General features: G+C 35.5%; 1 protein-coding gene across 2 annotated transcripts in view; it reads left to right on the forward strand.

Annotated features, from left to right (window-relative positions):
* Positions 1–10,950, forward strand: part of LOC107589215 (WT1 transcription factor) — an 18,344-nt gene extending 7,394 nt beyond the window's left edge. Inside the window, exons 4-9 of one of the 2 annotated variants that reach the window (XM_016277578.1) lie at positions 2,448–2,534; positions 5,998–6,091; positions 7,353–7,500; positions 7,581–7,670; positions 8,816–8,908; positions 10,210–10,950. In XM_016277578.1, coding sequence (XP_016133064.1) covers positions 2,448–2,534; positions 5,998–6,091; positions 7,353–7,500; positions 7,581–7,670; positions 8,816–8,908; positions 10,210–10,331 — 634 coding nt within the window. In that variant the 3' untranslated portion in view covers positions 10,332–10,950. The remainder of the gene's footprint in view (positions 1–2,447; positions 2,535–5,997; positions 6,092–7,352; positions 7,501–7,580; positions 7,671–8,815; positions 8,909–10,209) is intronic. The other variant, XM_016277579.1, reaches the window with a different exon arrangement.
* The last annotated feature ends 3,663 nt before the right edge of the window (positions 10,951–14,613 follow it).

The raw sequence follows: 14,613 nt of genomic DNA on the forward strand, positions 1-14,613 counted from the left end.
TATATATTTCTGGGAAAAAAGGAGGAAATTAAGCATTCCAAAAAATCCCAAGTTTTATTTCATCAGTATAAAACACTAGTGTCAGGGGTTTAAAATGCAAATTGGTATCATTTCATTTGACAGCATATTGCCAATTAAAAGCTGGGTTCTGTCAAATGTGCTTAATTAAGGTCAAGTGCTGAACAGCATTGTGTACTACGCCAAGATAAACGGTTTATTCCACCTCCCGTTTGCACTTTCAGACCAGCTCTGAATTCTTTCATTCTGATAAGTGCTTAACTGTTCTCAGTGGAATTCCCTTCGCAACTTCAGCTAACAGTGCGAGTACTACAGCCCCAAAATGATCTCACATTCCTCGGATGCTTTCGCCATGTTGTTTTTCCAGCACAGAGGGAACATAAAGATTCAAAATAACAGAATTGGGATGATAAGAGGACTTTGACTCAGGTCGAACTGCATTTTCCAGTTCCCCGTTTCTCTGCGCTGTAATAAACAGTCTCCTATCTGGCCGCAGCGAGATGGCTGTGAATCCTCAAATCAGAACGCTGTGCTGCTTTTCAAATCAAATGCCTGGTACCTACGACCCTGTATTTACACAGGCCTCCAGTTAAAGCAGTTTTTAGGTAGCACAAGGTGGCTGGAATAAAAACATGTCCAGATTTTCAAAGTAAAATTAGGCTGTTGTTAATCTCAAAAGCAGACGTAGTGTACGAAAATGTCACAATCGACAGACTTCCTGCTTCCATCTGTGTCTGGTGCGTCAAAACTGAAAAACAAAGATCCAGACCATGTTCACAGAGCAAAGTTGAACGTGGGAGCTTCCCAGACCATATATTAGATCTTTGACCAAACTATTAGATCTTTTCCATGAATTCAAAGTTCATTTTATATAAGCACTGACATTAAATCTTCTGTTAAAACCTGTGTATTATTTGAGTTGCAAAGCTGTGTAAATCAATTTCTACCTTTTTTATTTTCTTTCTCGTTTTATGGTTTTAGGCATTACATTGTCATGACAATGAATCATACAATTGGATATATCTTTACAAAGAAATGATTAGTATGCAATTTGTGCATAATGCATACTAAAATCATATTAAAACATTGTTTACTGTACATCTTGTGGCTGTACTCCTGAAACAATGAGTATTTTAAAATCATGTATTTTAAAGGAATCTCACAGGTTCATTTTATGAAAGCACTGATATTAATTCTTCTGTTAAAACCTGTGCATTATTTGAGATGCAGAGCTTTATAAATATAAATGTTACAGTCATTTTAAGGCATTACATAGTTATGGCAATGAATTGTAAAATTGGATATAACTTTACACAGTAAAGATTAGCAAGCAATTTCTGCACACTAAAATCATGTTAATGCATATCGTTTAATGTTTACTGTAAGCCTTATACATTTGAAACAGTGACTATTTTAACATTTATGAATCGGGTCCATTCGCTTTCATTGTAAGTGCCTCAATCTAACCCAAATTTTTTTTTTTTTTAAAGAAAAGGAAGTCCAAATGTATTTTTGTGCTAACCAACATTATGCCACAAATACTGTTGATTGAGTTTAACTTGTGCAGGAATATACCTTTATGACAAATCATTCGAATTAAATTTATACTAAGTTATCATGGTTACACTTTATTTCGATAGTCCACTTTAGACATTCTATTAACTATACGTAACTTTGTAACTACATGTCAACTACATGTCAACTCATTCTCATTAATTTGCAACTACATGTCTACTAACTCTCAGAGTAGACTGTTAGGGTAGGTTTAGGGTTAGTAGAATAAGTTGACAGAGAAAGTGTTAGAAGATATTAAGCAGACAGTCTACTAATACTCTACTAACTGCTAGTTGACATGTAGTTGCAAAGTTACTTACTGTTAATAGAATGTCTAAAGTGGACTATCGAAATAAAGTGTTACCGTTATCATTATTGGAATAATCCTGAAACATTTCTCAAAACAAACTCTCTTGATGCTGAAATACTGTTTCTAAGTTTCTTCGGCAGTGAAGCAAGCACAGTACCAGGTACCAGTTCATACCGCCGTACACTGTGGCCTGTCTATGATGAAATATTATGATGTCAGAGTTGCTGTAGATAAATCCAAACTATGTGTTTGGGTGAGCACCTGGCAGGGTAACTAATGGTCCTACGGACAGGCTTTTAATAAAGTATGGCAGGTTTTTGGTCAGAGGGGTGACCTGATTAACTGATCACCCCGGTGGTGTGGGTAACCTCCTTTTTTTGTGCACATATGACACATTCATTCACTGTTACCCAGGATGCCTTTGTCAAAAAGGCTATGTTTCATTCACACATTCTTTATATCTGACAGTGGTTGCTGTTTTTTAAGATTACGAGTGCTTGTAGTACAGGAAAATACTGTATATGCATATGTTCTTAAATAGTATTTCTGTTGTTTTCAATCCTAGCAGCGATAATTTATATCAAATGGCAGCATCACAGTTGGAATGCATGGCGTGGAATCCCGTCAACTCTCTGGCGTCCACTATAAAGAGGTAGGTCGACGTGACCCGCTTCTGTCACGTAGGAAATTCTTCTGTGATTTGAAGAAGCACATATTTGTTTCAGCTAAGAGAGGAGAAGGACTTATAATATGCTTCATTTAAGCTGGTACTTAGACTAGGAACATAAAATGGGAATTGAAATTATTGTGAGGGCCTGATAATAAGTCTGAATTCAAGTTGGATTATGTGTGCAAACCACAATGATTTGGGTTCTGTTTCTTTTATGGTGCATTGCCATGGATGTCAGAAAGCCAAATTCATTTCAAATAGTACAATACTAGCCAGAAAAAAGAGAGAGAGAAAGAGAGAGAGAAAAAAATACACTTTAGTTACAAGTTGGATGACAAAATAAAATGTATTTATTATTTTAAATTTAAATGCTTCTTTAAGGTGAAATGTGTAATTTTTGCGCCTCTAGCACCACCAAACAGAATTGCAAAAATACTGACAGCTTTCTTTAACACTAATCCAAAATGTATGCTATTGGTTGGATGAAACCATAGGTGTTGAAATTAAGATTTCTTGTTAAGAACCAGTTCTATTTTTTTTAAATAGCTTAACTGAGTGTCACGCATATTCTTCCTCCATTCTTGCAGAATACCATAATGTATTCCATAATGTGTTTCCTGCCTTATTCAACTGAATCAACTGACAGCTCGAATCATTTAAATCAGATTACAGTTACTCTTATAAACAGCTTCTTTTTAGTGAAACAAAAACCTAATCAGTGTAGTCCAATTCTGAACAATTGTCTCTTGTGAATGAGTCGGTTCTTTATAGTGAATTAATTACAGCACAACCAGTTTAGTCTGATTCTTTTTTAGCAAATCAAAAAGATATAGCAGTGTTGTCTGATTCCCAAACAAATGACTCTTGTGAACTGGTTCTTTTTAACGAATCAGTTTCACATGATCTTTTCTCCGCAACTTTCTTCTCATCTTTCTGTTTGTGCCAGAGAGTTGAGTGTGTACATGCAGAATTAGCCTCTGTTTTGTCTGGCTAGAGAATGATATCCTGCCATATATTTCTGCCAGTGGCACCTCAGCCTTGACCAGGCCGAGCGCCGGCACGCCGGGAGGAAGGGAGCCGCGCAGCAGGGAGGTGGAAGTGCATCAGTGCACAATGGGACAGTCTTTACTCCCCTGGGACCCGAGCGAGAATCTGCAGTCACGTTCGGCCAGGCGGGGAGGAAGCTGTGTCCTCTCCCCAGCCTCCCTGAAAGAGTCAGAGGAGCCCTGGGTGACCGAATGATTCATATGCTGATAAATGAGAGGGAAGGGGCTGGTTTCAGTTGAGGAAAAATCAGACACGCTGATCGATCTCAAGGGGGCTGCCATGGAAGCGTTGCTGTGGCTCCTCAAGCCAAACTTAATCATTCCTATATACATCCAACTATCTATAGCTCTTCGCATACCTCCAGATCCCATGCGTGTCGCAAGCCCAAGGTGGTTCGGCTTGGGTGAATGAATGAACTGTGAGAAGATTTACTGCAGGATGCTGTTTTGGACTGTCTTTTCTGTCTGGCTGGTCTTGCATACAGACAAAGAGGACTTTACACCTCATGAACCTAAATTCGTGAAATTTTGTTTGAGCAAGGGAATGATCTGCACAGTAACGAAAAACAGTTTCCATAATGTGTGGTCTTTTCTCCAAAGCGGAGAAACATGGTGTAGAATTGTCCTGAGAAACGTGTATTTACAGCGTAATGTAAAAAGCCATACCGCTGAGGTTCAGGCAGAAGTTCAACAGTGAGCAAGACCATACATTCCCCATTCATCTCTCTGACTGGCCCTACCTCAAATGTTTAGGGCAAAAATATTGCTCTTTGAAACAGGGAGCAATTTGCCCCAATGTCAAAATGAGTTACAAAGACACGACTGTGTATTTTATGGCTAGCAATGCTTCATATGCAGAGTTGGGGAAAGTTACTTTTAAAAGTAATGCACTACAATATTGCGTTACTCCATAAAAAAGTAACTAATTACATTACTTAGTTACTTTTTATGGAAAGTAATGTGTTACGTTACTTTTGCGTTACTTTTTAAATCTGGACAGGGCTTGCTTGTTTGTTTTTAAAATATATAAAAGCCTTTTCACACCAAAAGTGAAATGAATAAGCCTCAGGCTGAAGGAAATGTAAATTTATGTCCAAACGGTAGAATGCAGAAGAAGAAATTTCAACACACTTCAGCAATAAAAAAAAGACAAATGTTTGTCTAGAGTAATTTTTGCTTATTAGTATGGTTGAACTGGATCATCGAAGGTCAGAAGCAAAGACATTGGTTAATAGAATGGGATTAAATACATAAAGGATATTTGGGTTGTTTAACATTTAATTATTGCAGGTTTGCATCATATTTTGAGTTGCATCTTCTGATTTCTCTCAGCATGGGGACAGGAGAGCTGTCAATCAATAAATTGGAAAAAAAAAAGTAACTTGCTTTACTTATTTGAAAAAGTAACTCAGATATTCTCTTGTAAATTAAAAAGTAATGCATTATTTTACTAGTTACTTGAAAAAAGTAATCTGATTACGTAACTCGCGTTACTTGTAATGCGTTCCCCCAACACTGCTCATATGCCATCCAATCTTTGTGAAATAAAGCATGTGGAGATTTAGGAAGGACTGTATCTTCCATTGTGCATAAATGAGAAAGTTATGAGTTAGAATTACATTTTGCGAACCGTTGCTTTAGCGTGGAACAATTGATGAGCAATTGTTAATTGTTGAACATTCTAAAAAAAAAGCTAATAATAATTTTAATAAGTTAATCAGTATTTTTGTCTTATTCTTTTGTAAAAAATCTGATACAATGACTTTCAAAATCTCTTATGCACTTATGATGTCTCTTATGCTCACAAGGGCTGCATTTATTTGATGAAAAAAAAACTTAAAAATGGTAATATTTTGAAATATTATTACAATTTAATATGACTGTTGTGTATTTAATATATTTTTAAATTTTAATTTATTTTTGTGATGGCAAAGTTAAATTTTCAGCATCATTACTCCAGTCTTCAGTGTCACTTGTTCCTTCAGAAATTATTCTAATATGATGATTTGCTGCTCAAGAAACATTTCTTATTCTTATCAATGTTGAAAATGGTTGTGATGCTTAATATTTTTGTGGAAACATTATACATTATTTTTCAGGATTCTCTGATGGAATAGAAATCTTTTGTAACATTATAAATGTATGTACTGTAAATGTTGATCATTTTAATGCATGATTGCTGAAAAAAAGGTTTTAAGCACAAAGCAATTTTTTTCTTGTTTTAAGCATAAAACTAAAATAAATAGAGAAAGAAATAAACAAATAAACAAATCACAAAATGTATGCTTATAGCTAGAAAAATAAAATGTATATCCTGTTTTTTTTTTTTTTTTCGAATAAGCCTACTTTATTCCATCTGATCACATTAACAAAATATTCCCCCATTTAATCACAAACAGCCACGCAGGAGGGTATGAGAGTGACCCCAGCATGGTCTACAGCTGCAGCACACAGTACCGCATCCGCACCCACGGCGTCTTCAGAGGCCTTCAGGTCAGTATCTCTTGCTCACGGCCCATTCGAGTTCACTCTCAGGACACACTAAGATTCTTTGTGGTCTTGGGATGTGCTCACATGGGGCCAAGGTCAGGCCACGGCGTACAAAGACACACAGACACTGACACACACCTCATACACAACCCTTAATCATAAGGTTGATTATACAACTTGCCAAAATGATGTATAATCCAAAAATAAATCTAAAACCTGAGATTTAGAAGTGTGATACATTGCCTTAAATAACTAATAAAAAAAGAGACAAATGTAATTTAAAAAGAATGTGCTGAAGAAAACCATCTGACGCAATGAGAACGCTATGCGAGAGGAAGCAGGCCCCTGCCAGAATAGTTGAGAGATTTGAAAGGCATTTTAGGATGAAAAGCGAAGAGGAATCACTTAAAAAAGTCCATTAGCCGTAAAGCTGCAGTTTCCAGTTGCCTGCTGCTTATGCATATAAATCATTAGCTCTTAATTAATGTCTGTCAGCGGCCTTAAAGCTGTAAAAGAAGAGATACTCCAGAGCTGCTCTCGCTCAGAATGGGATGCCTTTCTTCACTTCTCTGTTTATTCTTTCCCTCTTCATTATGATAGATAGATAGATAGATAGATAGATAGATAGATAGATAGATAGATAGATAGATAGAAACGCGCCAGATGGACAGTCAGAGATAGCTAGAACAATAGATAGATTATATGTACGCAAATGCATAAAAACATTAGCTGAAATTTATTGTTGCAGACAGCTAATCTGAATTTAACTGTCACATACAAATCAAATTTAGCATGCTAGGCACTGAGGTGTATTGCCTAGCCTGCTGTGTTATCATCCCCGTGGGGTCAATATATAAGTCTGGCACTACAGCCGTAGAACAGTTCCAGTAATTTACTTATCAGTAACACTTAACACTCATTCATTACCATGCCAGCGTACGGAAACGCCATTATGCTATAAGCGCTACTTAATTAAGAGCAGATGGGCTTTAGCAGTGGGCAAATGAGGGAAACGGGAGGAATGGGGGGAGTGAAGCAGTGAAATAGGGTCTGCCTAACGTCCGTGACTAACCGTTCACAGTTAGAGCTCATATCAGTAGCATGGGGAAATCTGAATGATCATTTCACAGCTAATTCTGCAGTAATGAACCGATTAGACATGCTAATCATTAGCAGTTTTCCCCATGGGCGCTGGGTTTGGATGTCTTGTTTGGTGCGCAGCATTTGTTGTAACATGAATTGAATGTTTTTGACTTTCTCACAGGATGTGCGGAGAGTACCGGGCATTACACCCGCCATTGTGCGTTCATCTGAAACCAACGAAAAAAGGCCGTTCATGTGCGCCTACCCGGGCTGCAACAAAAGATACTTTAAACTATCTCACTTACAGATGCACAGCCGTAAACACACAGGTAAGACAACCCACAAATAAATACCATTAGCACAAATGCTAAGGTTATCATTAACATGTTTGGTTGTATTAAACTCATAGGGGAGAAACCCTATCAGTGTGACTTCACAGACTGTGGTCGCAGGTTCTCCAGATCAGACCAGCTAAAAAGACACCAGAGAAGACATACAGGTTTGCACCTCTGTCTCCTATATTTTCTCTCTTCCCGTTTTCCATATTAAACTATTTGGTGAGGGAGATTTCAATATTTAAGCCCCCTTGTGAAAAAGATTTGTGCTTAATTGTATTAAACATGCACTTATAGTGTACTTCAAATTTTATAATTTTGTTTTCAAATTTTATATATTTAAAAAAAACTGTACTTGCAGAAAATATAATAGTGAAAAAAGATCAGTCTACATTCCTAGCACGCTTAAGTACACTTTTAAAAAGTGCTCACTTTGTAATACTAATAGTGTGCAATAACTAACTAAAAGTTTTACTTTAAAGTACATTTCAAATCTTTATTTTAATATTTTGTCATGCTGTAAATAATACACTTACTTTGATGTGTTGACTAGCATGCTAAAGCACACGTAAAGTACTTGATTATAATTTTAACTGTTATTAATATATTTTAAATGTACTAAATTGTAACTTCATCTTTAGAAATATATTTAAGTACATGACATAAAAGTTTCAATTAAAAAAATGACATAACCATAAATGCTTGTCAGTACATTCGGCAATGAAATTTAATCACATTTCAAAGACAATAGAAGATAATTATGACAATTATGAAATTACATATTAAGATGTACTTAAGTGGATTTAATATAAACTATAAAACATTTTCATTTAATTGTCAACAATATGCAGTTAAGCATCCAAAAACATTACATTCATATTATTTTAAAGTATATTATTTTCAAAGTACTCATTTTAAAAGTAAAGTGTACTTAAAAAGGGCCCCAAAGACTTGATTCAGATTTCCCACAATCCCCAAACACTGCCATGCAAGTAGAATGATGCTGATGATGCTAATTCTTCATATCTTCAAGAAAAACTTGTGATAAAACAGTCTACCGTTGTCGACTTAAAGTCGCCTAAATGTTTACATTTTCACTCTCTTTTATGATTTTTTTCAATCATTTAGCGCAAGTGCTTGCCGATGTATTGCTCACATAATATAAGAGCGCTTTTTCACTCGGACACATTTTGGCATGGCCTCCCTACTGTAGCCTGTACTCGTCCTCTCCTTGTGTGTATGTGTGTGTGTGTGTGTGTGTGTGTGTGTGTGTGTGTGACCACACTTGTGTGTTTCTGTGTGTGTGTAGGCGTTAAGCCATTCCAGTGCGAAACCTGTCAGAGAAAGTTTTCACGGTCAGACCACCTTAAGACCCACACCCGGACACATACAGGTAAAACAAGTGCGTAAACCTTTTCATTTTTTCATGATTTGCTCCTCTCTTTCCACTCTTTGATGGATAATTGAACTTTCAGAGGTCACTTTTCTTTAGCTTGATGTTTTCGGTGTGTATTCGAAAGAGCACACTGAAAAATCAGTTGACTGCAGTGGTTCTCAACTACAGATTAAATTATTATTTTTTACTAATATTCACAATTTTCAACTTAATCTGTTACCATTCTTAAATATTGGGTCCATTTTCCTCTACTAGAGAAAAACACACAACTACAGTATTCATAGGTGAAGTGACTTAATTATTGTAATAATAATAACTCAAGTTTTTAAATAGCTATTAAATGCATAATGTCGAAACAAAGATGAAACATTTGTGACCATTTAGATCATAAAACTTATGAATGTAATCGATAAATAAAACAAAGAGATAAATACAAATAAATATAGTAGATCACAAAGCAAGCTTTGCATAAATAACAATAGTAATAATTATTTGTAGTGAAATATTCAGAATGCATGTTTTTATTGTTTTAGTCAAATGATAGTAGATTAGATAATTAAACAAGTTCTTACCATACAAAAGTAAATAAAAATGTCCTAAAAATAAGACTGAATATCATTAGTATCAATAACTGTTGATGCCTAATCATATGCAAAATTATTAACATAACTAATGGCTGTATTTAAAAAAAATATTTCTAAATGAATTGAATTTTAATGAATTTCAATGCTTTTGCATACTTTCGGACAACCGCTACTGAAATATTCATAATGCATGTTTTTATTGTTTTAGTCAAATGATAGTAGATTAGATAATTAAACAAGTTCTTACCATACAAAAGTAAATAAAAATGTCCTAAAAATAAGACTGAATATCATTAGTATCAATAACTGTTGATGCCTAATCATATGAAAAATTATTAACATAACTAATGGCTGTATTTAAAAAAAAATATTTCTAAATGAATTGAATTTTAATGAATTTCAATGCTTTTGCATACTTTCGGACAACCGTACATCTAATTTCAATAGCTTCTACCAAGTGACAGGCATTTCAGTCAATTTTTGATAAAGACTGATTGAATGCACAGCCTTAAATAAGTAAATAGTTTTTAAAATGTTATATGGTTGCACAATTATATGGTTAATTCAATGTATTATTTGCATTTATCAATTTTCTGGGTTACGACCCACCAGTTGAGAACCACTACTCTTAGGTGACCTCAATATTATTCAATAATGTTAATATTTCTTATTGATCTTCTACTTTTACCTTCCTAATGTCTATATCCTCTTTATCTCTCTCAGGTGAGAAGCCCTTCAACTGCAGATGGCCAAACTGTCAGAAGAAGTTCGCCAGGTCTGATGAGCTTGTCAGGCACCACAACATGCACCAGAGAAATCTGACGAAGCTGCAGCTGGCTATCTGAACCACGTCCCATTGGCAGGGGGTTGTGGTGCGACCCCATCCCAAATTAGTAACTGCAGCTCGTTTAAGGAAAAGCAATAGTCTGTTTTCCTTTATAATAGTTCAGGTTGTGGATATGGGAGACTGGCAAGACAAGGCTCTCTTTATCTGCATGTGCAGCGCCCTCTAGAGGCAGCTCCCAACAGGCCCCAAATACACCATTACAGTGGCTTCAATATAAAAGTATGGTTCCAGTGAGGAAACCTTATGTCTTTAATAAGATTTTGAGATTTGGGATGTGAAATATTATGTACCTAACAATTAATGATGTAGTTTTTAAGAGTAATTTATTATGTTTGTTGTAAATTAAAAAGTAATTATTTTCTCCTTGTAAAACTCATCTAAACTATCCATCCTTGGCCTGTTTTATCTGGAATTGTGAAACTTTCTCCTCCGAAGTGCTCGTCCATGCTGTTTGTAAAAATCCACTCTTTTTGACCAGTTAATTTATGAGTAGGTCACACTGGTTATGTGGCTGAGCGGTTGTCGTCAAGTTGTAAATATTAGTTTCAATCCTCAGCCAACACCAAAAAATAAAAATCTAACAGGCAAAATTCTGTTCATGGGAAATGTGACTCTTATAAGTAATGTGAAACGTATTTGGATGGAAATGTTTTTTTTTTTTTTTTTTTTAAATGATCGGCATTAACTTGAAATGTGAAGCTCGGAATTAAATTTTAAAGGTTCAAGTTATTAATTTTTTTAAAATGGAGAAAAATTTTACAGTTGTCACTTGATAATTATTGTCTCATTTAGTGTGATTTTTAATTATGGACTATATTCAAGGTTTATGCAGGTCTTAAAATGGTCTTTAAAAGTCTTAATTCACCTTTCCACGATTTAAGGACTAAAAGGGTCTTAAATCGGAGCAGAAATTCTTAAATTCATAAAGTCATTGCATTAAATATTGAATGCACTGCACAAAATGAATATCCTCAGGATTTTTGTTTTGTTTACCAAAATGAATATCGAAACATTCTTAAGTCAAGATAAATTTACTTGAAGTCTTGTTTTCTGAGACATTTTAACAAAATTAAGTGGCTTATTCTTAAAACAAGAACAAACATCTGTCAATAGGGAATGAAAACTTGTTTTCCATTTTAAATATGTAGATTTGTCTGAGCCAATTGATAGATTGTTCTGGTTTTAATCATTGTGATCCATTTTTCATTAAACAAGACTTTAAGTTAGCTTTTTAAGTAAATGTAGCTTTATATAGGGATCTTTAGATGTTTGCACTGGAAAATGAGACAATGATACTGATGAAGAACATCAACTGTTTAGTTTTGCTCACCATATCAACATTTTGCGGTCCATTCAATTTATTCCATAAATTGTCTTTACTTGGTATTAAAAAGGTCTTATATAGTCTTCCATTTACCTTTGTAAAACCTGCAGAAACCCTAATTATTATATAAATTTGCATTATTTAATGCAGCTAATTTTATATTCTAATTTAGCTGTATATTTTTTTTCTTTAAAGAAAAGTAAGCAGTTCAGATATGAAATCAGAGGTCTCCCTTCAAACAAACATGCTCTACATTAAAACACCCATGTAAATGTACAGCTGTCTGCCGATATTTTATCTTTATCTTTAGCTCAAGTCGTGGCTGTCTAGCTTTTTCCATCTTAAACAATTTGCTTGGCCCAATAGCGCGGCGTAAATCAGCAAGTCTCTCCACCCTATTACTCAAGCCGAAAAGTCCCGCTATATCTCACAGAGACAGCGCTTAATCTCGGTCCTAGATTTGGTCCGAGTGCCCTTTGAAGGCGAGGTGGCTGCTTTGTGTAACTTCGGCACAGTCCACTTCCAATGGGTGTGTTTCTACTCACCACTTCAATCCAAAGAATCATTGGTCTTGAAATGGAGATCTTCAAAAGGGAGAAGGTGAATGAAACTCTAGCACCGCAACAGCTTGAAATAACCAATGACTTGCAGTCTTGTGTTTGATAGCTGTTGGCCAGGGGAGCATATTGGGTCTGGGGACAGAACGAATGATAGACAAAGCCTGAAATTCCTGTTTTTAACTCAATTTCTCATTCTTTGTATGTGTGTGCCTTGACTGTAAAAAAGAAAGAAAAGAAAAAAAACAGGCTAATCGGTGGCCTGTTTTCTTGGCTCTGATACCACAAGATGAAAGAAACTCACACTCTCTCTGAACTCTCTTGTCTGTGATCCTTCCAAACGCTGATAAAAATTTGACTCCAGTCTTTATTCTTGAAGTTTTAGGGGCATCTCAGGCCCGTCAAATTCTCAAAAGGAGCGTTAATTTGATGAAGACATGCAGCGGTTGAAGAATATCTCCAAAATAGAGCGTGCGGTGATGCATGGCAGTCTATTTCAATTTTTGCTCCATCTTTCTCAAACTGAGTATCAAAAAGCCTTCTTGGAAAGCTCAAAGTGATTCCATCCATCCAGTACCTTTTCTATAGAAAACAACCTTTTGTGGTTTGCCAAAATAAACAAAAGCTCCTTCGCATTTAATATCAAATGTAAGTGAAGTTTTATGCTCAATATTCTAGTGTATATTTTAGATTCAGCTTATGTTGTCTAATGCTCCAAATGTAATTTTATAGTATTTCAGATGAATTTTAACATTAATGATCAAGAGTATGACAAGCATCTGTATGTGATTTTAAGTGTATTATATTTTACCATACATATCAGTTTTTTTAATCCGATTTCTTTTCAAGTAAATGAATACTTTTATTCAGCAATAATGCACTAAATTGAACAAAAGTAACAGTAAGGAGATTTATAATGTTACAAAAGAACTTTCTATTCATTAAAGAATCCTGAAAAAGTATGATGGCTTACACCAAAATATTAGGCAGCACCATTGATAATAATAAATGTTTAATAAACAGCAAATCAGCATAAGGATTTCTGAAGGATCACTGAAGACTGGAGTAATGATGCTGAAAATGTAGCTTTGCATCACAGGAATAAATTGCATTTTAAAATATATTCAAATAGAAACCAGTTATTTTGAATTGTAAAACTAGTTCACAATATTACTGTTTTTATTTGTGACAAAACAAAAATGCAGCCTTGGTGAGCATAAGATACAGCTAAAAGATCAAATGCATATGTTGTCAGGATTTTGTTTGTATTTATTTATTTAAATTATTTTATTTAATTCATTTTTGCTCACCACCTACCACCCATACACCTATACTCAAAACTTCATTATACATTATTCACAGAAAATACCACTCGATAAGCATCTTCAAAAAGTGAGGGGTTTAGGAGGAAAGAGCTCCTCACACAAGAGAAGAGCTACGTTTGATTCTTCACTGATAACGCCTCAAACTGCTCCCTTGACCAAAGCAGCTGGCCGAGCCCACGACACCTTTATGACCCTAGTGGTGGTCGATCAGTGAGCCCGTTCATTCACAGGATAAGATAAGAGAGAGTGGGAGTGATAAATGCTGGGATAGACTGTGAGGTAAGATGAGCGAGGAGGATCTCTGACCCTCTGCCTCACATGTGCTTGTTTATCAGGCGGCCGGTGGCCATTATGGGATTAGATGTGGCTTGACGGTGAGGATGTGAGGGCTTACCGGGGTGTAATTCTGACTACGGTTTGTCATTTAGAATGAACATTACCAATCTCTGTCTTTCTTCATTCTTTTCTTAAGTCATTCTGCCTATTTTTGCCTAAGTTTCTGGCTATAACTTAAATGTCTCTGCCATAGATGAACAGCACATGATCATATAATTTATGAAAATCATTATAAAGTGACAGTTCTGATTCTAAATTCTAATTGGATGAGCTATGTTTGACACTGCAGTCTATAAAATTAGCAGAATTAGTTCTGGAAGTATTTTCCCATTCATTTTTATACACTACCTTCTGTTTAAAGGGGTCCTATTATGCTCTTTTACAAAGTCTTGATTTTGTTTTGGGGGTGTACTAGAACATGCTGTCATGCTTGGTGGTTCGAAAAACACATTATTTTTCACATAATTTACATTATTAAAATACATTTCTCCCCAGCCTGGCACAAATGGCTCGATTAGTTCCGGCTTTGATGAAGGTCCGCCTTCCGAAAAACAAAATGTGTTGTGATTGGTTAGCTGTCCCAGTGCGTTGTGATTGGCGAACAGCTTAGACGGTGTTTCAGTACTGCCACGCCCCTTGCTCCGTCTTTCAACAAAAGCTTTTGGCGAATCCGGCACTGTACTCCCTCCTGTTGTGGAAGCTGTCCTCAGTAAAATGCGCAGCACACAATAGCAAATT

Source organism: Sinocyclocheilus grahami, unplaced genomic scaffold (genome assembly GCF_001515645.1).
Source record: "Sinocyclocheilus grahami isolate Dianchi unplaced genomic scaffold, SAMN03320097.WGS_v1.1 scaffold113.1, whole genome shotgun sequence".
Taxonomy (NCBI): Eukaryota; Metazoa; Chordata; class Actinopteri; order Cypriniformes; family Cyprinidae; genus Sinocyclocheilus; species Sinocyclocheilus grahami.